The sequence below is a fragment of the Nesoenas mayeri genome, assembly GCF_963082525.1.
Source record: "Nesoenas mayeri genome assembly, chromosome: 2".
NCBI lineage: Eukaryota > Metazoa > Chordata > Aves > Columbiformes > Columbidae > Nesoenas > Nesoenas mayeri.
This window is the reverse complement of record NC_137543.1, coordinates 142,472,761-142,500,742: the sequence shown is the minus strand read 5'-3', so window position 1 is coordinate 142,500,742 and position 27,982 is coordinate 142,472,761. Positions and strand designations below refer to the sequence as shown.

At 42.1% G+C, this 27,982-nt stretch overlaps 1 protein-coding gene across 1 annotated transcript in view; it reads left to right on the top strand.

The window, feature by feature from the left end:
- Positions 1 to 8,260: 8,260 nt before the first annotated feature.
- ST8SIA6 (ST8 alpha-N-acetyl-neuraminide alpha-2,8-sialyltransferase 6) overlaps positions 8,261 to 27,982 on the top strand; it is a gene marked incomplete at both ends in the record, with an annotated part of 35,010 nt that continues 15,288 nt past the window's right edge. The window contains 4 exons of the mRNA XM_080339752.1: positions 8,261 to 8,355; positions 8,622 to 8,717; positions 18,607 to 18,705; positions 24,274 to 24,360. Coding sequence (XP_080195878.1) covers positions 8,261 to 8,355; positions 8,622 to 8,717; positions 18,607 to 18,705; positions 24,274 to 24,360 — 377 coding nt within the window. The remainder of the gene's footprint in view (positions 8,356 to 8,621; positions 8,718 to 18,606; positions 18,706 to 24,273; positions 24,361 to 27,982) is intronic.

The window sequence follows — 27,982 nt, the reverse complement described above, 5'->3', positions numbered from 1 at the left end:
TCCCCAAAAAATCTATTGCACCATACACATTACTGAAGGGTGAGTCACACAAGGAAAACTGCGGTGCAGAGTCTGAAGCAGCATCTCTGCCCAAGGAAGATCCAGGCTGTGTGGTTTGGAGCAGTTCACAGAGGTGCTGCTGTCTGTGTTACTCTCTGGTCAGCTGTCAGCAGGATTAATTCAGTTTTGCATGACCATACCCAACAGTTATCAATAAAATCACATATTGCTTACTTGTTAAATTCTCAGTCTGCTCTTAACCACAGCTAAGTGGAGCCTGAGTACATCTGGAAAGCCTGAATAAATTTTCTCCAGCTGCAGGTTTCAATTGATGATTCCTTGCTTTAGAATTGCCTTTTACATGTGCTCAGCTATTCGGTCAAATGCATACTCATGCAATATGCAAACAAAAAATTAAAGGCAAAGGATTTTAAATGTGGGTCTTTAAAATGCACATCTCCCCAGCACATGATAATGGTACTTTAAGCATCAGCTGAAAATGCCTTCATCCTCCCCCAGTCTGCCCTTGGGGCTCCACACAGCCTTGCATGCCAGCGGGGTGTCCCCCATGCTGAGCCCCACAGCTCCCCACACACTCCCTCACCACCCCAGGGCCTCCGTCCTCCCCCACTCGCTCCTGCTCTCCCCTTTGGGTCCTCCTCCCAAACACTGATCTGCTTTTAGATTCCTTCAGATCTGATGGTGATGCTAACCAAGGCTGTTGAATAAAGACGACTCAGAAATGCTGTATGTAAACCGCGCATTTATAAGCTTAGTCTGTTTAGCTGAACCTGTGAACTTTGGGCCATTTCTAACAGCACCTCACGCAGTGGGTCTCTGAATGAAGTACTATGGGTGTTACAGCCCTCAAGGTTAAAAATAAGGTTGATCAATCTGTAAGAAGCAAATAAGCATGTGCTGCAGAAGTCTCACCTGGGAGTTAGGTACTGAATGCCTGTTCTGAAAGCAATGCTAAATATGAGCATTTATTGATCCCTTCTGTCCAGACAGCACTCACTTTTCCCAGGTTACATTTCGTTTTCTCCTCTGCTAGACCCTAATTCTCTTCTGCCAGGCCATTGAAAGCACTGGATAATAATAAACCAAAATGTGCTTTCTCTGGAAGTACAGTAATCGAGAGGCAGACAAATACGTAAGTGGCTATCTGAGGACCATAGGAGAGATTCAGGCTTAGCCAGCATACAGATTCTGCACGAGTGGCAGTATATTTGCAGAGCCTAACAAAAGCGAGCCAGGAGAGTAATACGATCAGCAAGGCCTGTCACCGAGGCATGGGATATCAGCATATTTACTGAAATGGAAAAGGTATCATTTAAAAGAATTGTTATTCTTAATTAATGCATGAATTACAAAGGAGATTATACTTGTCTACCAAAGGATCTCACTGTGGGCATGGAGTCCTGTACCTAGCATTGTATGCTCAGAGGACAGAGAGGGAGTAAGCGGAGCCCAAATGATCTGCTGGGAGAGGGACAAAGTCCCGACTCCCCCCTTGGCCCCAGCCCGCTGCCTTTTGCAGCCCCTGAGCTGCCTTTTGCAGCCCCTGACGGCGGCAGAGCCCATCCGAGGTTTGTCACTTGCTCCCCATGGCAGTGAGGGGCTGTGCCGCTGCCGCTGCCACAGCCAGGGCCAGGCCCCATCCCGCTTCCCGGCCCTGGTGGGACAGCCACGCTCCTGCAAATGTCAGCACAAATCCCACCTTATTTTGGACTCCAGTCTACAACCGGTAGCATTCAGAGAGAAAATTGCTTCAGAGCAGAGAAAAGATGTTTGAGACAACCCCAGTTTCCCATAAACCTTCCCAAATGCCTGTATATCTTGCTGGCTCTTGAAGCAGTCTGGACTTACTTCTGTTCGGAGTTAAAGGTTTTCAGTTTCAATTTATAAATGGCTCAAGATGTTATTAGAGAAGCAGAAATAAAGAATTGTCTAGAGTTTTTTTTTCCCTCAGCTTCACCGAGGATCCCGCAACAGGAAGGGTGTTTGATACTGAGGTATTTTTTTGCATGGCTTGTTTTCTTACATCGTTTCTCTTCCCAGGGCATGCTGAAGGTTCGGTGACTGTCCTGCTTTTCCCTGTCACTGCATAGATATGCCCCCTGCCCTGTGTAAGCACTGATTTCATCGTGGAGACACACTGAGCTTTTGGAGGACTCTTGCAGGTGCTTCCCCATAAGCACAAGACTGGTCCCAGTTTAAGAGAAATATTAATGTGCTTAAAGCTGTGTCTGAGCTCAAGCACCTTGTGAGATGGCTCCCTGGCCCTCAAGCATACTCAGGATTTATTTCCTACACAGCCCCATGACCTCTGGGACATGGGCTCTTCCCCAAATGATCTCACAGCCACCAGCCCTGTCTAGCTGCCCCCGTGGCGGATCCCCATGTCCCCATCTCGGGCAGGGCAGCTGAGGCGGGGGGCTTGGGCACACCTGCACCCATTTGGCACCTCCCTTGTGCCGCAGCCTTGTCAGCTTTGACTTCCCAGGGCTGCGAACAGCGTAAGTACCACCTGATGATGGAACATGGCAAATCTGGGATTTGCAGCAGATACGTTTCTACAGAGTATTCAACAGTTTTTATTCCAGAAAAGAGCAGGAGAATCAGTCTTACACAACAGTAGGTTTAAGCAGATATCTGGCCAGCTATATGTTTAACCATATTCAATGTGGTTAATGGCTTTTTCTCAGTTTAAAGACAGAGGTCCTGTGTTCTTTCCTCAAAACCCCTCAAATCCATGTGGTTACGGTGCTCTGTATCACTTCTGTTGTTTTATTTGATACCAATGAAGTAGTCCATCCCCACACACAAGCATATGGTACTTCCTTATTTTTTTATTTACTGTATTCTATGTAAATTTCAGCAAATTAAATGTAAGAATGCAAAACCAAAAACGAAACCAAAAGAAAAATAAACAAAAAAAACCCCAAAACACCCCAAGCAAACAAACCAACCAATCAACCTACAAATACAAAGGGATCTAGCTTTTTTTAGTGTGCTGTGATCCCAAGAAGCCAGATTGGAGCTGGGCTGTCAGGCCACCATCCTGGATGAAATTCAATAGATTATCTTCCCATCTTTCTTCATATAGACATCCCTTTTTTTTCTTCTTCCAAGTAATCCCTGCTATTTGCTTACATCATGAATTTATTTATTTTCCTAAACTGTGGCTCTGATTTCCCATAACCATAAACGATGCTGACTGACCCCTGCAGCCCATCATGTGTGTCATTAAGGATGATTCTGAACTCCACTATGGCCCTTCATTTCTATTGCTGAGTATTTTATACGCACGCTTCAACAAACATGTGATCCCAAATTGGATTTTTCTACAGATAAGCAGCTGGACACACTGTGCCACACTCACTGATGGAAAGAAATGTTTAGCTTGACATAATTACCTTAACTATCGAGCACAGTGCCTGATGAGAACCCTTCCATTATGTGACATCCCTGGAGGCATATTCCCCCTTCAGCGGTGCAGGCATTTTAGGAACCGCTGGGAGCTGTACTGTCAGTCTGCATGCTGATCTATGACGAGTAAATGTTGCTCAAACAGTTTTTGTCAGTGCTGATTTACTTGCTTTGTTTGTTTGCTTGAGGTTTTAATAATAGTATTAAAAGTCTTAGCTCCTGGTGTATTTGACTTTGTGCCATTGGTCCATTAGGATTCGGTTGAGCGTTGTGCATTATTTTTAATTTGCATTCACAGTATGCTCTGTAATAACTCACTCTGAATTCTAGCAATGGATGCTGTGAATTTGTATTAACAGCAGTGTTGATTTGTGCAATGTGTAGTAAAATTCTTCACAAAAGAATACTTACCACTTCATGTCCTCTAGCATAGGAGATCAGAGTTTCCAAATAACAACAGACTTTTCTTAGCAAATTGTTCCTGGGCTAATCGTAATGGGAAGGATTTCAGCTTGGATGGCAATCATTGACACAAGCTGCTTTTGATGCCAGAAGTTTACATGGTTTCAAAAAGCAATTAGACACAATTATGGAAGAAAAATCCATGAAAGGCGACTAAACACACAGATAGCTGTGGTTCAGAAATTCCCTGAACCGTAGATTGCTGGAAGCTGAGAAAGGATCCTGGGGACGGATCACTGCACAGTTTTTCCCTAGGAGCCGTCTTCTGGGCACTGCCTGAAGAACATGCTGTTCTAGTCTGACCCAGTATGGCCTTTCTTATGGTGTCATGTTCAGAAGTCATGCTGAGAGCACTTAGGAAGATGACAGAATGGAGAAAGAAAAATCTCCCTTCAGGTTAACAACTTGCAAGTTTTCAGGGTTTCTGCATTAAAATCCTCTTTTGTATCTAATTAGAATTCAGATCTTTTTCCCTCATCAGCTTCCTTAGGAAGAGCACACACACTGGACTGCACTACAATCACAGGCATTTCAATGCCTGCGGTGCCCTTAATTGGTGAAGCTTTGGACAGTGGCTGGCAGCAGAGCACTGATTTTCAGTAGTTACTGGACTCAGGTTTGCTTCTGCTACAAGATGCATTTTTGGCAATGAATGTTTATCTGCCATGGGGCAGGATTGTGATTGCTAAAGAGGAGAAGCTGGTTATTCTGTTAAACTAGGGGAATCTGGTAAAGCACACACAACACATTACTCTGCTAAAAAAAAGCCAAACATAGCCAGTTTACAACAGTGGAAAATAATCAATTTTGTGCTTAAGAGGCAAGTCCTACCATAGCTGTGACATCTTAAAAGATGCTCATCATCTTGAGGACTTCTCCATGTGCCCTGATTTTTTTCACCTTGACCTCTGGAGAGTGAACAGCATTGTACAGGGAGAATCATCACTGGCACATTTGGTGGACATCTCAAAACAGGGGTACACTTAACTCCTTTGAAACAGCTAGTATGCCAGCCAGTTTTACATAGACCTCAACAGACTGCTTGCTGGCTGAATTTAGTTATTACATTCTTATTTTAATAAAGCTTAATTTTTAAGTTACAGGCCACAAAATCCTGTCCTGAAAATGTTAAGGCCAGGCTGATAAAGCACAGCAGCAACAGTCTCACAAGGTGATTACTGGGTTTATTTATTTATTTAGTGGGATACAGGGACATGCTGTTTTTTGTTTTCTTTTGTGAAAAGATCTGGACAATTTGATGTCCTAGAGTCTGGCAGACAGTATTTCAGTTCTTGTTGTTTATCATTATTTAAGCCATGTTGCCCAAAACAGTGGGTGCAAATAAATGAAAAAGTTGTGGAACGCAACGAACCAATTACTTTCTCATAGTTTGAAACACAGACAATTTGTTTTTGTGAGTTTGTTGGACTTTTTTTTTTTTTTTCACTAAAAGCATTCACATTGATGACTACACTAGAAATACCAAAAATAGTGGTCTTGCACTGACACCTCACTCTGGGGGCTCTCATGCTTTGCCACAATGCGGGACTCCACTTTCAATTAATAACTTTAGTACCTTTTTTTCCCCATCCTAATTGTACCAGTCATCTCCCCTCCTATTTGCAATAGCTAATATCCCTATGACAGCCATTGCTTAGATGAGAAAGCAGCATTAGGAAAGCATTTAATGAGCATTAATTGCTTCTTAATATGATTTAGCTGCTGGAAAGAAGGCGGCTGAGCTAGCTCCATGTGACCAGCAGCCCCACAGGCACCACTACCAGACTCTTTGAGACGCAATCCTGTCAACCTGGGGGGCAGCAGCCTTTCACAGATGATACCCACGGCTACGTTTTCCTTTTCCAAATTAGCAGCTAAGTAGGTTTGCAGGAACTCAGCAACAAAGTCATCATGACACCACCTGGCTGATTACTGATCTCTTCCTTCTGTGTAAGCCAGTAATTATCAGTTCCCACTGACTTTGGAAGCTAATGGGAGTCAGAGGCTGGGGGGTGCTGCCAAGATGCAGCAGCTTCCAGCTGTCAGGAGGACGGATGGGACACAGTCTCAGTGTACACTGCTTGGTCTTTGTCTTCTCATGTATGGCATACTTGGCATGTGTGCCTTTATCATTTTGACCCTCTGTGTCATGTTACTTGACACCATCGCCTCTGACATGGCAACATGATGCAAGAGAAACTTTATCTTTGAATCCAGCATTCCTAATTTTGATTCCTGATTTACCATTGATTCTCCTCTCACCCTTCAGTTAGGTCATTTAACCTCTCTACTAAGCTGCTCTGCCAGGAAATTAAGTCTGGTAACACCCAGAGATATTGTGACAATCAATCAATAAGTGTTTGTAAAGTTGTTGATAAACAACAAGCACTAAGTGCCAAGTCTAATTTAAACCAATATGGTTTATAATCTTCCCCTTTTCTTTGCAAGAACTTTAATATGACACAAAGATTAACCTTCTGATCTGGGAAAAAAAAAAAATCTCTGCTGATATTATAGACTGGTGTTGGCAACAGACCTCTAACTTGAAATACGATGTCCTCACTGACATCACTAAATTTCCCATGGATTAGCTGACAGTGATACTTGAGGACTCATGGGAAAACTGTGTTGCAGAGGAAAATAACAGTGAAGGAAAAAAACTATTTGTTTTCTGGACTGTAATTCTTGGTTGTCTTTCATTCAGAGCTGAAATAGAACACCAGCAAACTTTCTACACTGAAAAAAATTGTCATTTTACATAGAGTATTTAATGGATATTATGACATAGTTGATAACCACTAACATAAGCAGGAACCTTTAAGTTTTACAGAGGTAACAGTGGGATTGACATTTCTAGTTCATGCTAACCAGTGAACATACACTTACCCTAAGAAGCTGGACTGTTGGCCCCTACATGTTAATATATGTCAACTGGATTTATAGGATAGGCCTGAAGCTGAAGTACATGTTTTGGCAATGGTGATGAAATACCTTCATGTTCAAGACTTTTATGACTCATGACAACCTGAAACCAGCGAACTACTTGAGGACTTCAGAAGTCTTAAGTACTTCAGAGCCAAGAAGAAGACAGAACCATGCTCACAAGGGGACCGTGCACTAAATCAGTCTGATACCCGCTACCCCACCAGTGACAGCAGAGCACAACTGCTGCTAGCTCCCTCCCACCAGCACCCACAGCACTGCTCACCAGTGAGCTCACAGATACCCTAAAAAAAAAAAATTAGATATTTCCTGGCATACCCCATCACAGCTGGTGCCATTCCTCTGATGGACAGTAGGCATGCTGCTTCTCACTGCCCTATCTAACCGCTTACCAGTCACAATGTCAAGTCCCTTGTTACTTATACAGCTGCAGCAGAGCTCTTATTTTGAGGCTTTCCAGCCACTGTTTGAGGAAGAAGAGCAGCTTCTAGGCTTAAGGGAATACTTGGAGATACAAAAAAAAGGGAAGGATAGGGAAGAATCTGAAAAAACGAGGTGTCAGCTGGCTCACAACTAGAAGGCTGCTGTAAAGTATAGCATCGCTGCTGCCCACTCACTTAATAACAGTGGCCTAATTAATGGCACCTTGTCATCTTACCAGGTTTCTCATAGCAATGGCTGGCCTTATGAAAACAATACTAAGTACACAATTAGGCAAAAAGATGCTAGCTTACTATAGAATCATTCTTTACCAAAACCACTGCAAATACGTTTTATTACAGGCATTGAACGTTATTTATAACTAAGAGCTATTCAAGCAGCTCCGACCTCGCTGCACCAGCCAGAGGGCATGGCAGGCTCCGGGGCTCCCCGCCAGGTGACCCCGCACACCGATGCCTCACCTCCTCCAAGTTGAAGTTCCGACAGCATTTAACTCCCTCGCACCGCGGGGTAACTGCCCTGCCGCTTTTGCTACCGAGAAGCCCGCCCGAGCGGCCGCCAGCGAGGCCGCCCGGGTCCTTCCCTCCCGCCGCGGCAGCTCACCGCGCCGAGCCCGCACCGCCGCCCCGGCAGCGAGCAGGGAAACCGCAGCTGCTGCCGAGCCGCCCCCTGCACGGTGGCCACCGCCGCCGCCCTGCGGGGACCTGCCCGGGGAGCGCCGCGCTGCCCGCCTGAGGGGCGAGTTCGGCGGGGACCCGGGCCTGGCCCTGCCCGGCCCCTCAGCGCGATCACCGGCGCTGCGAGCGCCGGCCGCGGTGGAACGGGGGCTGATGGCGGCGGCGCAGGGCTGCGGCCACCAAAACGGGCGAGGGGCGGAGCAGAGAGACCCTGTAGCTGCCATGGCCGCCTCCCCCTCCTCGCCGCCTCCCTTAAATACTATGGGGCGGCCGTAGCTGCGGTGGGCGCCGCTGCCGAGCGCACGATGCGAGCTGTCATCGCCTTGGCCGCGGCGCTGGGCAGCCTGCTGCTCGGCGGCTGCCTCCTGCGCCTGGGCGGCCAGCAGCCCCTCCGCGCCAGGTAGGGCGGCCGAGCGGTCCCCCGCTACGATGGGGCTGCGGGGCGGGAGAGCCTGGAGCCGGCGGGGAAAGCCGGAGTGGGACGCGGCGAGCCCCCCGCCGCCGGGAGCGGTGCGCGGCGGAGCCCGGCGCGGCTGGGCTGGGCTCGGCTCGGCTCGGGTGTTGGCGGCGTGTGAACGATTCGTGGGGAGGAAAGCGGCGCCGCTCCCGCCTGATGATGTTCAGTCACTGGTTTTGACAACTTTGTTTTCCCGTCTCCTTTGCCAGGGGCTGGGAGGAGGACGCGGGAGGAGCTGCTGTCACGCCGAAAGTGGTGCGAGCCCTCAGGTCCCCTCTGCCGTCCCTGCCTCAGACCGAGAACAGGTACGGGCTGCCCGCCGCCGGGCACCGGCACCGCGGGTCCGGCTGGAGGGGTCTACAGAAACAGAAATGTGCCTTCCCTCCAATTCATGCTTCCTTTGCTTTGGCAGCTCAATCAGAGAGAGCGTTGAAGACCTATTAGACCAAGGAAATGAAAATTCACTTGAACTGAAATAAATTATTTGCTCGTAGGCCCTCTTAATGACAGCTGTCACTCTGCCCTTGGTTTTGAGCCCGATAACATGTTGCATGAAGCAGTTTTGTTAGCCTACGATGCAAAAAGTGCTTGCTGAATGGCATGTTCCAGGTATCTTTTATTCTTCTTTCCAGGAAGGTGAAGCAGCAGCTGGGTAGCATTATTACCATTTTTGTAATGTGTATTTAATTAAAAATACAGATTTCTCCTTTGAAATCAATAGGATGAAGGCCAGAAATATGAAGCATTTTTACGTTACATAGCATCTTACTTTGTAGGAGTCCTTTCACTTGATCCCCCGTCTTGGTCCTTTAGATCAGTGTAGATATTTGCATTACAGCCTGTTATTTTATACTGTGAAGTTTAATATGAAAATAGTTTGCAAAATTAGCTGTGAAACCAGTCATGTCTTAATATGCAGGCTTCAATATTAATGACTATTTTCGTGCTCTTGAGTCTTCATACACTGTAGAAAAACAGTGTAGAAGAGAGTAGTGTAATCCACGCTAGAGATTACTATGTAAGAAGTCACTCACAAATATTTTTTCTATAGTCTTTTACTTTATATGGCCTAATTAGCATTGTTGTTCCAATTGTTATTATATGTTAATATAAATTATAGTCAGAAACACATGATAAAAATTACAAAGAACTGGGGAATTGGTTCTTTAATGGGAACTGTGATGGCTGGCTATACTGAAGTGAACGGTCACAATGCAGTTAACCTTACTGAGGCCACCATTTCAGCCAATCTAGCTGAATTTGGGGTTGAAACAGCATGTGCTTTCCCTAAGTGAATGCAAGTGACATTAGTCAGAGTAATCATTGCAGTGTATCTGCACAGTTGTTTTCTTAACATGTTTCTGATGAGAGATCCTGTGTGCTCCTTGGCTCGAAATTTTGAACTTTTACAAGTTGCAAGTTTACAACATCTTTCAGAATTAAACAGGAAAAGGAACATTTGCAGCATTTTAACTGCTGTTATGTGCCTCTAGCCTGCTTTTCTTTCATGTGCTCATTTTTTCCCCTTCTGCTTTTTTTTTTCTTCTTTTCCATTCCTTACAATTTATTGGTTTTGCAGTATGTGCTCTGTTCTGCTTTGAGTTTTGTAGCTGTCACTCTCTTCTCCTCTCCATTCTGTTTTGTGTTATGTCTGTGGTTCCCTCCACCCCATCTTCTCATACTCCTTTTCCCTTTCTGCAGTCTCCTTTCACCCAGCTCTGTGTGCTAAACCATGGAGTCAAATTGAGTAGAAATGCGAGCAGAGAGTATTTCCGAGAACAGAGTCCAGCTGCTTCCCAACTGCTGTTAGTACAGTCACAAACGGAGCAAAGAAAGTGGAAGCAGCACGTACTAAAGAGGTCTGAAAATCTTTGGCATGTATGGGTCAGTTCTTAATCTCTATAATAGAGCGTGTGAGCATGAGATTTTAAATACATGTTTTTCCTTAACACACTTGGAGGATTTTGGCACCAATTTGTAGCCAGTTTTTATCAGTTTGAAATTGTATTTTTTGGTAACTGAGTGACCACAAAAGTGTGACAAGTGAATTATTCATTTAAAAAAAGTTTCATTTCGCTCTAGCTCCTATAGCTGTGGTGTCTTTGGAGGGAAGTCTTGCTGGCTGAATCCAAGAGAGGATGTTCTTTCTCACCTGAGTGACTATGCTCAGTAAGCTGGCCTGCCAGGAGCTTGTGGTGCATGTTTGGGATATGAGGAAGGAGAGAGAGCTGCTGGACTGACCAGGAACTGTTACTTAATCCAGGGAACAGCCGGACTGGGCATAGAGCCACGCTGGAGGGGTTTGATCCAGGCAGCAGCTGGACTGGGCCTGGCTGAGGGCCATGCCGGAGAGATTTGATCCAGAGAGCATCTGGACTCATTCAGGAGGTTCAAACCAGTCCCTCAGTGATGGAGATGGATGGTCCAGTCAAGAGGAATTAGATTCCAGTTTGCAGTGGGGTTTTGCTGCCATATCCATGAGTAGAGCAAAAGTACAGAACAGTCCCTCATTGGAATAGGTTGTGTAGGGCTGACTGAATTTTTTATCACGTGAGGCTATGTTGATGCATAAAACTAGGAAAACTCTCTTGGTGCAGACTTCCTGAAGTATGGTTTTCCTAAAGTACTCTGACAGTTTGAATAGCGTTGTTGTGTTGCTGACAGCAAAGTCCTTTCCTGCATAAGAGTGAGAGGATGTGCATGGATGTTGCGTTAGACTGTGATCTCTTCCTCAGTGTGATGCATTTTTCTGGTAAGTGTTAGCAAAGTTTCTTTTTCCCGGTTTTCCTGTAGCAGAGACTCAGGCATGGATTCCAGAAATTCTTCTAAAATAACTAATTTATTCACAAGGTACAGCATAGAGCAGCTCAAGCTGGGTGCCTGCTGGAGAGGGACCCTCAGTGAAGAAAAACTTGGGCAATTATACCCCCACAATCCAAGCCCTCACCCACTGTGCGTCACTCTGAGCCAACTGCAAAATTAGAGTCTAGGGTCTCCCTGTTCTTCATTGGATCTCTTAATTTTTGTCGGGCAGGCCGTCAGTCAAAGTCCTGACCTTCTGTTGCTATTTTGTGCCTGCAGCTGGAGAGAAATAAGTTCTTGGCAATAACCAAAACATTGTTCTGTGTCTCATCTTCTGTTAGATACCATTTTGTTCCTTCACTTATCTCCAGGGGTGCTGCTCCCTTTATCTTCTAGCTCGAAGACTCTGAGGCCTTTTTTACTTAACAAAGCAGAAAGTGCAAAGCTTCACAGCTTGCAGAAGTTATGCTAAGCAAACTTATTTATGCTAAGCGAATTCTATATAAGCAGTTTCTAACCAAGTTCTATAAGAAGCAGCATAATCAATAATTTAATAAGCTAAGGCTTATTCTCTATTCTCTAACACAAGCTAAGATTTTCTCACCAACTTTGGAGGGAGGATCTGGGAAAGGAAAAAACTGGGCATTATCCTTCTTTGAACTCAAAGTGTATGTAATCAAGACAATCTTCAGAATGGCAAGCTAATCTTATCGTGATTTCCTTTGCTTTTGGAGACATATTTGTAACCAGACATCTCCTGAAGAATCTCTAAGACTCTGTTATTTGGTTGCCTTGCAATACTGAAAGCTAATCTGTTGTTTTACTTTGAGTAATTCTTCTAAAAGGATGAAACTGAAAAATGAAAGTATGAAAAAGAGAGGATGGGTTCAGACTGCCATAGATATTTAGGGAGCTATTATTCACAGTGGTGTTTAATTAGACGGTGACTAGGCACCTAAAGTTCTCTGAAGATCTGCATCTTAGTAAATAACCTTGAAGATGTGGTTTGTCTCTTACAGGACATTTCTTACCACTTTTTCTTGTTAGATAAATCAACTGCCTTTACAGTGTGACTTCCAGTTTTTGTCTTGGGCTTATTTTGCAGCCTGCTATGCTTCTTACTATAGTTTCTTACTAAAACCAAGGTCATTGTTAGTACGATTTCCCTAGTAGTCCCCAAATTTATTCATGGAACCAGTATCATTTACACTGCAATACTATGGTTCGCTGGTAAATCCTAGTGCCTGTGCCTTATACCATCCTCTCAATTTTAAGCTGTGCCTGCAAATACCGTTTAAACTTGCTTAAGCCAACAGTACAACCAAAACAAGTAGTCTTGCACTTGTCTCACCTTTAGACACTTGGTGCTCCCTCGCCACCTCTGTGCTGGTATATTTCTGTAGTCACAGCATTAATAGCAAAATAGAAGGCTCAATATTGCTAGTGCTTATCGGGGAAGGTGACAATAATAAGAGGAGCTAGGTGGTCTTCTCTTTGTTATGAGGCCAAGGGTGTGCTATGTTAAGCTTGGGCAGAAATTCTAGCTCCTTTTGTACTGCCCAGGAATATATAGAAGATAAATAATGCCATCTCCTACAAGGGAAATGAAAATAGTCTTCTCAAGCACTATTTATGTATTCTTTATATACAAGTAATAACAAGGCAGCAGTACCCTGCACAACTGACCGCCACTACTCTGTTATTCTGTTTGTGTCATCAATTTTACAGCATTCACTTACTATTTCCCTTACTTACTCTGTCTTTGCAGGTCCAAGGCAAGCACAGTGTAGAGGCTGTTGGGGTAATTGAACAGTGGGAGGAAGTGATTGAGGAGCTATGAGTAAACAAGTTAGTATTATTACAGTGTTCATAGTGTTGGTTTCTCCATTTCCTCTCTCAGCAGCAGGTCTTTATGCAGGCCTAGGGAATAAACAACTATACTTAATTAACTGTGCTACAGAGACCTGTACATTCTGTCTCTTGTCAAAATATTGCATTCTGGCAGGGAGAAGGGGAAGAAGAGACAGGCTATTACCTCGATTATGAACAGTAGCTTGGTATATTGCACAAATAATTTGCTACAGTTTAGATCAGTCGGCACTGGTGGCCACTTCACTAATTTTACTGCTCTCTTAGTATTTTTTTCCTTCATTCCCAAGAGATGCATGCAGACATATTTTAGGAGCACATTTCTAACACATGCCTCATGTATTAGTTCTGTCTAAATGAATAGATGTTCAGCTGAAAGCCACTGCCAGGACACATTTATGTTCTGACAGTGCTGAAAGGTTTCCCAGCCTCTTTCTGTTTACTTGGTCCAAATGAAACTGCTCTGTCATTCTGTCTATCGTGTACTATTGTAACATCATTTTAGTGTAAGCACCTTATTCTTTTCACTTTACCCACTGTGAGACTCTGAATGTTGTTTGTCATGTTATGTCTCATGTGGTTTATGGATTTTATAAATAAAAAGTATCTGATGTTATGTACAAGTGGTGAATGCACCAGAAGGTCTTCCAAATAATTTCAAAATGCAGCTTGTCTTAAAGACCTGATTTAGCATTCCTTAGATAAGCAAAACCTGCATGGGAACTTGAACAAGAATAGTAGGATCAGTGTCTTTCATAGTTACTGTGATTGATGTTAGAAGACAAATTCTTACTCCTATGGCTTGATAAAGCCATTTTTATAGTCCATTTCACCAAGCATTTAGATTGTGTATTGCCTTACTAATCAAAGTGTTGTGAACCTTAAAAATGTCACTATATTTTTATCGTCTGATGCACTGACAGTAGTGTCAAAGATGAAAACAATTAAGAGCACCCTTCCTAGGGAAGTATGGATTATGTTTTTTAATACTATTCAACTAATAGACTATGAGATTCAAATATAAATTAGTCTTTTCAAGGAAGAGATTAAGACAGAAGGTATTCACAATCTGGATAGTGTTGTTCAGTGCCAGTTTGGTAGAAGGATGGAAATGTGCAGTTTTGCATGCAGAAGGTTTTCTTTTTAGCAGGAGATGCTCAGCTGGAGCAGGGTTCAGAGGTCCAGTGCTGCTTCAGGCAGACAAGAGCAGGAAGCCATAGAGAAAGTGCAACAACTAGTTCTGCTGGGCACAGAATGAGTAGAGCTAATGAGTGGGATTTTTCCTTGCACTCAATTTGGACTTAACTTCTGCTGAAATTTGGGGTGAAATTCCTGTTGCTTTCAGTCCAGTTGCAGACAGTCCAGTTCTGAGCTCTTCTGAAAATCTCATCCCACTTTCTTTCAATTGTTTCCAGCTGATTTCGTGGGAATTCTGGAGGACTAGACTTCTGGTCCTGGGCATATCTTTATGTTATGGTATAATTCACAGCACTGTATTTCCTTTTTCCGTCTGTGGGGGTTTTTTGTTTGTTTGTTTTTTCCCTACCATTCATTCTTTTCTTCATCTATCTTATGTCCAGCCATTTTCCTACTCTGCTGACTGTTTGGGGTTGAGTTTGCTTTTTTTTTTTAAAAAGAGCCTCCCTTTTCTTTTCCTCCCTGTACAACTGCTCCCCACAAACTCTGTGTTAACTGAGGTACATGTCCATCTGGTGATTACCTGCACTAGGGCTCCCTGTAGTCTCAGGACTGAATGTTCCAGGTGCAGCAAAAAGGGTCGTGGACTTTTCATATAGTTTCCCTATTTCTTATTCTAAAGGTGGGTGCAATCCTCGTTTTAAAGAATTTTACAATTTAAGGAACTGCTGTCTTCCTGAGATATAGATATAGATAGATATAGAATAACAACGTGCTGATAAATGTGGCACATGGTCTTAATCTAACTGTGGATTTATTAAAGTACAGATGGTGTACTTTCTGAGTTCCTAGGAAGGATGTGGTCCTCAAGCTGTTTGTATATGATTAAAAAGAAAGGAAACTTTTTCAGATTTTGGCCAGTGAGGTTGGCTTTGAGTACATCTAAACTCTAAGAGAAATGCAGCAGAAATTTCTGTTTAATCGGTTTTATGAGTTCAAACCAACAGAATATAACGTGGTTTCCACTTCAAGTTCTCATCTAGTTTAAGAGTTTGAAAAATTAGTTGAATGTAGCCTGATATCTGTGTTGTTAGGCATATTATTATCTCATTTCATTGCAGAAGTTTTAGTGCAGTTCTAAGTATTGAAGAACGACTGTCATCCACTAGGTCAGGTAAATTCATTTAGTGATAAATGTTGCCTACCGTAGTTGTCCTAAGTGATCAGAAATCTAATCTGAGTCTGTCTGCACAACTCTGCAATGAATAATGCAGCAGAAGTCTGGACTGGCCCTTGCACACCCCTCTTTATCTGAATGCAAAAAATCTTTCACTCCTGAAGCAGGGGCCACTCAGACAGTGAAACAGAAATGTAGAAATTTAACTTTTACTAGGAAAAGTCATTGCTTTGCATATCTTGCAAATAAATCATTTTATTTTATATCTTTTTGCACCATATAAAGTCCATTGAGTAAATTTCGTGTGGAAATAGCCACAGAAGATGCATTTTGGTGATCTATCTTGTGCCTACCTTATATGGATAAAGAATTTGGATTAAAATTAATATCTGTTTTTCCTCACAGTTGTGCCATTTCCACCAATCTTTACATGTGCCATGGAAAGGGAAGGAAAGACTCATTCCTTTTTTTCTCCTCTTGATGGTTGTAAAAGTGATTGTCAGGATTTAATGACAAAATAGAACAGGGATTTATTTTGCTCATTCTTTTTTATCCTTGCAATGATTCTCTGCACAGAGTTGAAACACTTGTGGGTGAATGTTGGTTTTCTGACGGAGGCTGTGAGCGCAGCGAGCTGCTCCCGCCTGGCCTGCCTGGCTCGGCGTGGCAGGGAGGGCTCCTCTGGCCTGTAGTGCCTCACAGGGCTGGGGCCACTTCTGAAACCGGCATCCAGCAGCCTCATTTTGAGTTGTATTGAAAGACGTATTTACACCAATAACATGCACCTGACTTATGATATCACTAGTTTGTTTTGTTTGTTTTTGTTTGTTTGTTTGTTTTTAAGGCTGTGTTTATACTGCTAAGCTTTGCTTGTAGCCATTTCTCATACTTCAAGCTGCAGAAGAATCATTTGAGCTTACTGAGTTAAAGAAGCAAGAGAGAGGAAACATTACTTAGTGCTAACTAACTGTGTTTGAGAACTGGTATTGGGTTATTTTGTGAAAGGGCCCACCTGGTTCTTTGGTGTAGACAGAACCATTCAGGCTGCAATAAACCTGTGTGTGTAAATGGTATATGCAGAATATTTGCTGGCACTTACTGTGTAAGACCTGCTGAATTGTGTGCTTGATCCTCTGAACGGCATGCTCTGAGAGCCCTCTGCCCTCGTGTTTCTATGTCACTCCTTGAATTAGATAAGGAGCTGTATGCAAGATCAGTCAAGGAGCTCCCAGCGGGTAGTGCCAGCTGTTACTACTTATTAAAGACACTGCAGAACTCAAAGGATAGAGGTTTGTATCGTGTTGTCTTACTAGTGCCCGCAGACTGCCTATGGGGCACCGAGTGTATACTGGGAAGAAGTTCCTGATGGAAAGAACGGGGGAGATCTGATGTCTCTCCTCTGCAGCCCACGTGCTGGGTGAATTGCTCCTGTGGAGTAACTGAATCACTAGAAATCCATAGGCAATGGAAAGAGAAGGTGCTCTCTCCCTATTCCTCTCCTGTCTTAGCTGGGAACATACCGTCAGTTCAGTAGCAAAATGAACAAGCATTTATTCTGCTCTTTCTTCTTCAGTCAGTTTTCTTATGTGAATTGTGTAAGACTTCAGTTGTTTAAGAAGGCAAGTCTTAGGGAGCAACCTTATTAATACCTTTAGGGAGGGTGCAAAGAGGATGGAGCCAGGCTCTTCTCAGTGCTGCCCTGTGACAGGACCAGAGGCCACGGACACACACTGAAACACGAGAGGTTCCCTCTGAACATCAGGAAATGCTTTTTCACTGTGAGGGTGACCAAGCACTGGCACAGCTCGTCCAGGGAGGTTGTGGAGTCTCCAACCATGGAGATACTCAAAAGCCATCTGGACATGGTCCTGGGCAACCAGCTTTAGGTGGCCCTGTTCAAGCAGTAGGTTGTACCAGATGATCTCCAGAGGTGCCTTCCAACCTCAACCCTTCTGTGGTTCTGTGGCTTGAAATGGCATCTTTGCCAAGTAAGAGCTACAAAATCAGCTTGCCAGAAATCCTGTTGATAGGTGGTCTCTGTGTTTTAACAGGTGAAGGTACTTGTTAGTAGAAGGGGTGATGGTTCGGAAGCAGAGCGCGTTGTGTGCGAGACAGGAAGGCCCTTTCCCATGCATGAGTGCCACTTTACACAGATGGCTCAGCCATTCTGTATTTCTGAGAGCAACGCAGGTTGTGTTCACTGCTGCAGCTCACACCCGTGAGGGAATGATCCAGCATCTGTGTCTTCTGTGTTTCTAGTTCTGGTTGGGACAAACATGCAGTGTCCAAGTGTTCCATTAAGTGGTGAATCAGTGGAAAGAACCCAAATGGATTGGGGCCTGGGGAGGGGAAGATGGTCAGAAGCAAGGAAAATAAAAATGCTGGAGGGAAGAAACTTCATAGTAAATGGCAATACACGCAGCAGAAGAGTGGTGAAGGAAGATGGTGATTGTGTGAGACTGAACCTCAATACAGGGTGAACTGAGGTGAATGGAACAAGACCTTGGTATCTCGGTCATTTACTAATTTACAGCTCAGTCTTCTACCAGCACTGCAGTGCAAGAGGACCACACAAGGAGTTTGGTGAAAATAAGACAACAGGAATTAAAGATCACTGTCTGGCACTTGCTTTGGTTCCTTCTGCAAATATTTATTCTCACTGTGTAAATAAAGAATAAACGACAGAGGAAGTATTAATCTCCAGTCAATAAGTAAAGGTCCAAGTAAAAAGATCCACTTCACCTCTCTGTTTCGTACGCATATTATATTGTCTCTGAATATTGCATTTCATCAGCAACTTCAGGAAATCACATCTGCTAAATAGGTGAATTCTGGTGAATATTTTAAATATCTCCAAAACATAATGTTCAAGAGGTGCCCGATTTAATTTCTTCTTTTTTTTTTTTTCTTTTAAAATTATATTTTCTGATTACAGTGTGAAGCAGAAAATATAATTCAGACTATGAAATAGAGTTACTTTAAAGAATCAAATATTTTATAGTCACTAGCAGCAAACTCCCCTTTTATACAAGAGCTTCACAATAGAAGTCAATAAGATTTCTTTGGTAATGTTTTCAGCTAAATCAACAGTTATTAATGTTATTGTCATAGCAAAGTAAATGTGACAGCATTGTCAGAATATGTTCTTTCTTTTAAAGTTTGTTGCTTTTTCTCTTCCCTGCTCACCGCCCCCCCCCTATTTTTAACAGAACCACTGTTAATAAAAATGGAATTTACCAGCTTGAACAGGCTTCAAAATGTAAGGCAATTCAGGACAACATTTTGTCATCATCTATCAAGAAGAAAAGGTAGGTGTTTGCTGTGCATTCTGCTTTGTTTGTTTTAAATAGAAGGGTAGAAGATTGTCCTCTTTTTACATAATTCTCGATGATATTAATGTGGAGCTATACGACAGGAAACTGAAATTGTTCAACCAATGATTGCCTGCATTTTTTTTATTTCACGTGAATTAGATCTATTCAAAGTTAGATTTTTTTTTTCCTCACAGTGTAAGTCACCAAGATTTCTCCTTGCCAGTTAGCAACATTTTATTCCAGGATATTCGCAAAAACATTGAAGGGAATCTGTGAGGTATAATTTAATTCTTGAGTGTCTTTTTCCTGATTGGTGAACACTCCTGCTATGAGAAGTCTCAGTTAATGGATTCTTTTTAGCATATTCACTAGACTAAGTACGGAAATGTACTAGTATAAAAACTTACTAATTGATTGCTCTCATTATAATAACTATTCCACAGGAAACTAATAATTCAATTTTAGATACATTGAAAAAACACCCCAGATTAATGTTGAGTTTCAGCTTGCTGTGCTGCCTTTTCCTGACATGGAAAAAAAAATCTTTGATATCAGCCCTGCTCTAATTCCTTGCTATTTTCTAATGTGAAAGTGGGAGAAACAGCCCGTTGCTTTTGACATATAACTTTCTGCCTATATGGATGCACAAATAAATAAATCACTGTAAATAAGAAAGGCTTCCCATTAGGACTGAGTTCCAGCTTAAAATTAATTATGTGCCACAGTGTCTTTAAAACTGGAAGCTTTTTCTTCTCCTCCCTCCATTTGTGAAGAGAAATGCAATGAGAAACAAAAGCTCATCTAACAATTACACGCCTTTCCCTGTTCAAAGGACTGGAGAAGTCAAATTCTTCCTTAATACAGAAACGATATTAAATCATGATTTTAAAACTTCTCCCATCTTTTCTGCCCACTCCTGATTTCTGATTGCGTTTTGAGATATTTCACCCATTTAAGTCACCATATTCCCAGCATTCTGTCTTTACTCTTTTAATTCTTTTGTTTTTCTCCTCTATATCTTCTTCTCCCATCAATATTCCATCTTATCAGCAACACTTTTATTGAAGTTTTTATTCTTTTGAAAGGTAATAGACCACTACGTCACTGATGCGCTGCTAGTGAGAGCTAAAAGAGAAACTGTTAAACAGAGGTCAAAGAATGCAGTTGACTGAAAAATTGAGTGATTAGCCCCAAGAGAAGGACAACCAGTCACTACATTGCCTCCAAAATCCAGTTATAGCAATATAAATGCTGTTATTTATCCCGTCAGTTAAAAGGTTGTGTAGGCTGCAGCGATGCAGACGTGCTCTTCATATCTAGAATGTTTTGGAGCTGAGGCAGTAGGAGAAACTTTATGAAGTGCGAGACCTTTATTCTGTGGCTAAAAGCTGCAGCATTTAATGAGGCAGAAGATGAATTGGGCAGATAGGAAGAGAAACCAACGCTTAGAACAAAGGAGCAGGGGATTGCTTTGTGCCATGAATATTGCAACTCCTTGCCCATCACCAAGAGGAGCTGCAGGAATCTTTTGTTGTTTTTTTCAAGGAGTGACCCACAGGCACGATATATAAATGCTTTATGTTGCAGTTCTAGACTTTCAGGGACATTCTGGATGCTCTTACCTCATAAGTTGGCTGAAAGGAAAAAAAAAATACTAGTCAAATGATTTGATAGTAAAAACTGCTATGTAAGTGGGAAGTTATTATTATAGCAGGTGTATGCTGGTGGTGATAAAGAGCCTGAAATACTGAGTTTTGCTGGCAGTTTTCCATTTTTACTCTAGAGCAGGCCCTGTGCACACTCTCCTGAGGGCTTTAAAAATTGATAGTTGTTTTGGTAGTATTAAAATGTCCAAAGGCAAAAGGGATCCACCTTTTCTCTTGCATTTCCTGCTGTTGTTTTTCTTTGTATTTGTTTCTTTCTTAAACATAAGCTGCCAAGTAGAAATATCTCCTTTTTTCACTCCTGCTGCCCAATTTTCTTTCTAATTCAAATAGCTTTTTTCAAGTGGGTATTTAGGCTTAGCAAGTAACTAGTGGGGCTGCATCTGTCTCTGTTCTGACGTTTTACGTATTGTCTCCCTAATACCTCAACACTTCTGCCCTTGCTGTTGTCCTTTAGATATCTGCCAAAAATCAGAAGATACTTATACTTTGTCAGTGCTTCAGCTGTGAATAATAATTCCACCTTAGCCACTGCAGTTAATGTAGAAGGTCATTGCATACCTGTGAAGTACTATAGGCAAAAAAACCCTTCCAGGTGTTATTTGTCAGCCAGGCTCATACAGTGTGAGTGAGTTTCCTACAACAGCAAGTTATTATAATGGTTGTGGTGCAGGTGGCAGACAAAAACAGGACAAAATATGTTTCATTCACTATTCCCAGCACTGTAATTATTGTCTTGTCCACCTAATTTTGTAATTCAATTTACCCAAGTTGTTTTATCCTAATAATAAAACCCTTTTTGCTGTAAGCTCCTGGGTGTCAGTGGAAATACATGTATTGTCTCAGCTCTTTAAAACAGAACAGTGGAGGACTATTGGGGTTACATCAGAGCCATGAAATGATATTCTGATGGCCTTCTGGACTGATTCCATTGGAGGAGTGAGTCCCCAAGGCTGCTTTAAAGCAGGAAATGCTAAAAGAGGCTTTCTGAGAGGAAAACAAAGCTTTCTGGGCTGTAAATGCAGCTGCAGCAAATCCCAGAGCCTCACTTTGAGTCTTTAAAAAAATTAGTCTGTGGGAATATTGTCTGTATTTAAGCAGAGTTCGTTTCACAAGAGCCTTATGTCGGTGTGAGCAGCCGTGGCAGCCGCCTTGCAGAGCTGCCGTGGTTGGGAGCTCCTGTCCCGCAGGACGTGCTCCTGGGACACAGCAGCCGCTGGCCATGCTGTGCCAGTGCTGCCAAAGATGGGTTCTGGCAGTCTGCGGGCTCTTTGTGAGTCACAAGAGGAGCAGATCTGGATGCTGGGGTGAGCAGAGGTGGTGTTCTGCCTTGTGAACACCTGTAAGTGTGGCTTTTCTGGGTGAGCTGCTGAGCTGAGACACCTGAGCAAGAGCAAGTCCAGCTGGTAGGCAGCAGTGGAAAGGCAGTGACAGTTTTGTGTTGCAAGTGGTGTTTTTAACCTGGTGCAGCTTCTGTTACATGTATAAGAAGGTCCTTACATTTTCTGACAGTGAGTGCCTGTGGTTCTCCTGAGGCCTCAGAACTAACAGTACAGATGATGCTTTGGTTTTTATCCTTACCAGACGTTTCCCTGTGACTTGCTAATAACTTGTCAGTCCATGCAATTTCCTTCTGAGCTGATGGTAATTTTTCTTTTCATTTCTGACTGATCTTCATCTTATCAATGTCTTTAGGCTAAAAATTGGGTTTTTTCTGTATTTGTTTTTCTCCTGGATAATGATAGCCTACGTAACTCTTCATGCTCGGTTATCCTATTAATTTTTTGAATTTTTCCATAAGTCCCAGCATCTAAGAGTTATTTATTGTTTAGCCTTAAGGAAAAGAACTAGGTGAGTGATTCAACATCAGCCCAGCCCAGGCTATTTCTGTCCTGTGCTGCTGTCCCATCCTCCCTCCACACGCACTCCCTGTCCTGCCCTGTGCTGGTGCTGACACTTGTCTGACCCATGGGGAGCCAATTTAGGTAGCAGCTTCAGCAGGAGAGCAGCTCCTTTTTCTCTGGCAGCGCTTCCAACACTGCTAATACAACATACCAGCAGGCAGCTGCCAAAATAGGAAGGCCTTGTTCTGTCCCATCACTCCTTGCTTATAATGGCTGTGAAGTTCGATGGAATCTTTCCTGATCTGGTTTAACACACTAAAAAAGAAGAAAATGTATGTGCATATTTTTTTTTTCCCTTCTGGGTTATTTTTTTGCCATGGCAGTATAGTAAAGTGGCCTATGAAGGCATTGGACAGGTGCAAAAGCTAGAGGAGAGAAAACAACCAAACAAGAAAACAAACAAACAAAGCCACAGAGGTGTTGTCAAATATGTGCCAGAAAGTGGCACAAGGAACAGAACAGATTTGGAGTTGTACTGGAAGGAGGAAGAATGGACTGCACCAGGGCAGATCGGCCACAGTGAAACTGGTTTCGCTCCTCTCCCACTTCTGCCCAGTCATTCCTGTTCTCTTGAGTTGTGCAAGGGCTCAGGAAATCAGTTTAGTCACAATCATCTTGTTCATTTAAGAGTTTGTTAAGTCTGGAGAGTGAAAATCATACATGTTGTTATAGGTGCAGACTTGAGCCAAAGATCGGTTCTAATGCAATATTCCTCTTAAAAGTTTTATTTATTTTTCCATGCAGAAATGGGACATGATTTTACTCAGGGGTAGATAAACAAGTTAATTTTAGCACTTGCAATACTTTTATGAAGCAAACGAAAAAAGATATCTGTTGGTTTTTTTTTTTTTTAATGTTTACCAGAAAGCTGTGGTACTAAGAGCATGTTGAATACAGAGAGAGAAGGGAGCTTTTGGGTTGTTGACCTCTGGTGCTGCAAGACACCACAGCCTTTTTTATATCTCTTTTTATCAATTCTCATGCTCCATTGAAAAACAAGTGAGGTTTCTTGCCCTTTCAACTCTTGTAAAACTGTTCAAAATACATACTTCCAAGTTAAACTTAAATAAACTCACCATCCTCTGGGTTTGGGCCAACACAAAGATATTTTTGCTAAAATAATACAAGGTAGACCTTTTCTGGAGACTTAAGTTCCATAGAATTTGTAACCATGGCATGCCTATAATCTCTTCTTCCCGTTCCCTCGATCCTTGTAAGTCAGAGTTATTGTTTCTAAAAAACCTATAGTAGGATCCAGGAACAAATGGGAGAAGTATTAACATTGAACCTGTAAAAGAAGAAATGTCTCCATTCTTTTGACTTATGTGTTCCGAAGTATTCCATGTAGGAACAAATTTAATTCTCTTAGAAAGGGTTTAAAAGCAGCAGAAAGCTCTTGTGTTACATGTACCAATGTAGCCAAAATGCTAGTTTATGTAAAACAACAGATTGTTTTATTTAAGATAATTTGAAGGAAAACTTACATCTGCAAGTATTGGTCTGTGGTCTTAGATGATTCAATTGAGTTTGGGGAGTCTATAAGCTAAATGAAAGAAAAGGCATAAGAAGTGTAATGCTTCATCTTGGCTTGAAAGAGCCACATTTCAAAACATTTTCAAAGTTTAAAACACCAAGTAAAATTAAGAGGCTTTTTTGTATTAGTTTAGACTTTTACACTTAGGATGATTTCTAATAACTTCAAGGTATTTATGGTCAAATATTTCAGTTTGCAACCAGTGTACTTTTGAAAGTTTCTGAGAAGTTCATTAGGACAACACTGTTAAGAAGAGTTGTATAATAGGTCATGCTAATTAAATGAGGATTGTACTGTTAGAAATTAGAAAAATAAAATAGGTCATGGAGTTCTAAAAGCAATCTATTATATATGCACCATTCACATTATTATTATTAATACATGCATCATTTGAATGTTTTAGAGTCTGTTTCTAAATATACATATATATTCTAATGTTTGATGTTCTTGCTTTTTTTAGGTATTCAGAAGATTATTATCTTCACATAGTCACAAAACTGCAGAACTGCACGTGGATAAGGAGACCAGAAGAATCTACAAAATTCAGGTAATTTTCATTGTCTCATTTAGAAAAACTGTTGAGCCTAGATTTGTCTAACAAGCCATCAATTTAAATCTTCCCTTTTGAAAATATAATTTTATATTACTTTTAGGCTGTATTTGTAGCTATACATTTCTATTAATCTTTTGATGATGGGGCTGTTCTTTATTTGAATTGAACTGTGCAAACTGAGTAGGATAAAAGAGCTATATAAATGAAGTAATTTCACTGATCTCCACTATAATGAATAGTTAAATAACTTAAGAAGAATGGATTAAAATATTCCTGACACAAAACCTACTGTATTAAAAAATAATATAAGTAATGTGATTTTTGTCCATCTGAATTGGCACTCTGGTAAAAGAGTGTGTAGTGAAGCAGAGTACTTCTGACTCCATGACTATTGCTTCTATTACAGAAGTGCCCAAGGCACTCATTAGGTTTGATGATGTGTGTTGTGGCCCCTGAGCACATCAGCACGTGGTGACATCTGTCCTTGTTCGAGATGGTGCAGAAGTACACGCTTAGTAGGGACAGTGATCCCTGAAAAGCTTCTACTCTCATTTGGAAATGCATCATGCTGGCTTTAGAGAACAGCTTTGCTGTGCCAACTCTGTTTTCTCCAGGGGGAAATACTCTTGAATTACATTATTTCATGGATCAGAATTAAAGATTCTGTCATGATCATTAAAAATAAATAAACTGACCTACCTTCCAGTTCTTTGGAAGGTTGAAAACCTAATATCCATGTGCTTGGCGTGATACTCTTGGAAGAAGTATTAATAGTTTGGGGCAGGGATAAAGGTTTTTTTGCAACATGAATTGCTATGTTTGCTGTGTATCGTAACTGACCAACGGCAATTCCCAAAGCTGAGGTAGGAGAACAGAAGGTTTAAGAAACTTTGGGTTGACTCAGGAAGGCTTTAGCTGTGCACAGAGATATCAGAGCATGATAAGAAACTGTAGAAGCAGGCCATTCTGTATCACAATGGGCAGGTGTCTTGTACAGAGTTGACAAGAGGCAAAACTGCTCTAATCTGCTCTTTACCTTGCTACATTTAGGCTTTTCGTTTTCCAGTCTTTTTTTATAACTTCTCTTCCTTATGAGGGGAGAAGGGACCAGCCACCACTTACCAGCAATTTGTCAGTTCTTCTGCTGTGCTCGTGTCAGAGTAACCACTCCTTGTTCCAGCTTCACTTCTTCGTTTATTGCTTGTGCAGTCCCCCATCTACTGGGCAACTTCTTCTGCATCTTCTGGGCCTATGGGAATCAAACGTGACACCCTCTATCTAAATAGTCATATGAGGCTGTTGGACTTTAAGTACAAGATGCTTTACTGTTCCTCTTACTGTCTTTGCTTTCCAGCAAGGAGTGTGGGTTGTAAGTAGTGAAGATGGGTCATACAACCAATTATTAGACTGGAAATATTCAGAAGTGAAAACTGGGGGGTGCACCAAGCCACTTATGAAATGTGGGCTGTATGTACATTGAGGTGAGCTTGCCAGGTTAAACTTAGCTCAAATTCCAAGTGAAAAAAAATATTTTGAAACCCATGGTTCAGCACAGGCTAGACAAACTCTTGTTACTTAATTGACATTCCATGGATGTGCTGTTATGGTTTAATTGCTTTTTTTAACATCCAAACTAGCTTGAGTATTAGCTAGTACACATGCCATGCTGCAATTCTGGTGACAGTACTGTATATTCTTGTGTCCCTGTAAAATCTGATCTTCTTTGATGTCTAAAAATTCCATTGATACGATCAAGGACTGGTACTTTGGCTTAGGGTGTTGCAGATGATTATTTTACAGAAAACGCATGTTTTTGCATAAGTCTTTTCTTTTTCCATTCTCAAGCTCCTTTCTGGAAATAGGATATTAAAATTTTACAGTTGCCCTTGCTCCCAAACCATACTGGAGACTTTCAAAGCTCTTATCAGTTGGTCAATAGAGGCTTCAAAAGAAAAGATTAAAAAGAAAACGAGATAAAAACGTATCCAGTATAAAATTCACTGACTGATTATTCTGGATACATTCCATGCTTACAGCACTCCTAAACTTATTTGTTTGGCTTAAGCACAAGAGCCTGGAACTAGCTTTGCAAGAACACTGGCTGAGAAATGATGAATTGACAGAGCTCTATAGGTAACAAAGCTTCTAGAAATGTGGTGAAATAAATGAATTAATAATCCCTTGGCTGTACATATCTTCCTTTTTCTAACTTTGCCTAGTGTCAGTAATTCATAATATTTGTGCAATACAACTATTATTCATTTCTAAAAAATCTCATTAAGTGGGTAGATAAATACACATGTTTTGCAGAAGAGGAAATGAATGTGGGAGGGGCTGTGCAGCAGGAATGGGGTGACACAGCCAGCCACCCGCAGGAGCGGAGCTCGAAGCAGCCTGTGCCGTATCATTCACCTGCCTGTGCCACCAGAAATCTGCTGCTGACGAGACTGCAGAGAAGCTGCTTGACTTGTTTCTGTATTTGCCCATCGGTTAAATGGAGTGAACACTTAGCTGCTTCTCAGCCATGGTGTCAATTGTATGACATCTCTGTATTATCCTGAAGTTCTGAAGAACAGACATGCATATTTATAAGGGATTTAATGTCTTCTGCTTCGGGGCATAAACTAACCTCTAATTAATAAGGTTCAAAAGCAGCTTCCTGTGGGGCAGCGGATTTCTCAGAGAATCTTTCATGTGTTTTCCTTTGCAGCTTTTGCTGTTGGCTGCCGTCATACTGTAGTGGAGTGGAGGAATATGTGATCTGAGCCAGCAACGGTTATGTTCCTAGAAGACAGCACTGTGTGCCAATGAGTACACATCAATCCTCTTTGTGAGCTGGAATCCCAACAGATCTTGGCCAAATAAAAGGATATAAATTAGAAGTGCAATGCAGGAAAGAAATAACTTGTCTTTGTATTTGGCAGAAGGGTTACAGCTGACAGCCACATGTGGCACAAACCACAGTGCTTTTACCAACCCATTGTACAAAAAGCAAAGTGCAGGATTCCAGGGTCACCCTCATTTGCTTAGCTCATCCTTGCCATGCAGCTGTGTAAACTGTGTCCTTTTGTTGTCAGAGAGCTGCCCTTTTTCTCTCCAGATGGCTTCCTCTGAAGCTGCTCTGCTGTGCATGCTCATGTCCACTTGGCTAGATAGTATCTGCCAGTGGTCGGTGGCTCTTGACAGCTACATGATGTTTACTCATGTGTTTCTCAAAATCAAGAAGAATCATGAGGCAAGTACAAGCCATGATGTTCTCTTTAATAGCTCCCATATCCACAGTCCATCTTCTCTGGTTGATTTTTGCCTGGCCTCTGTCAGGGAACCAGTGTCCTGGCCTTTCACTTATTTCAGTATCTGTAATGCTGACATCAGCACTGCCAGATTTAGGCTGTCCTCAGAGGAGCAAGTGCAAGCACTTGATTCATTGCTCTTATAATCTAGTTAGATTTATTATGCCTCACAATAATGTTTGTCAGTCATTGCTAAAGAAGTTTCATCTAATTTCACAATAGAAGCTAGCAAAGGTTACGTATCTTTACGAGAAGTGGTGCAAATGGCATCCTACTAACAGTGATTTGGGAAAGTCTTCTCCAATATTTACTGCTACTGACTT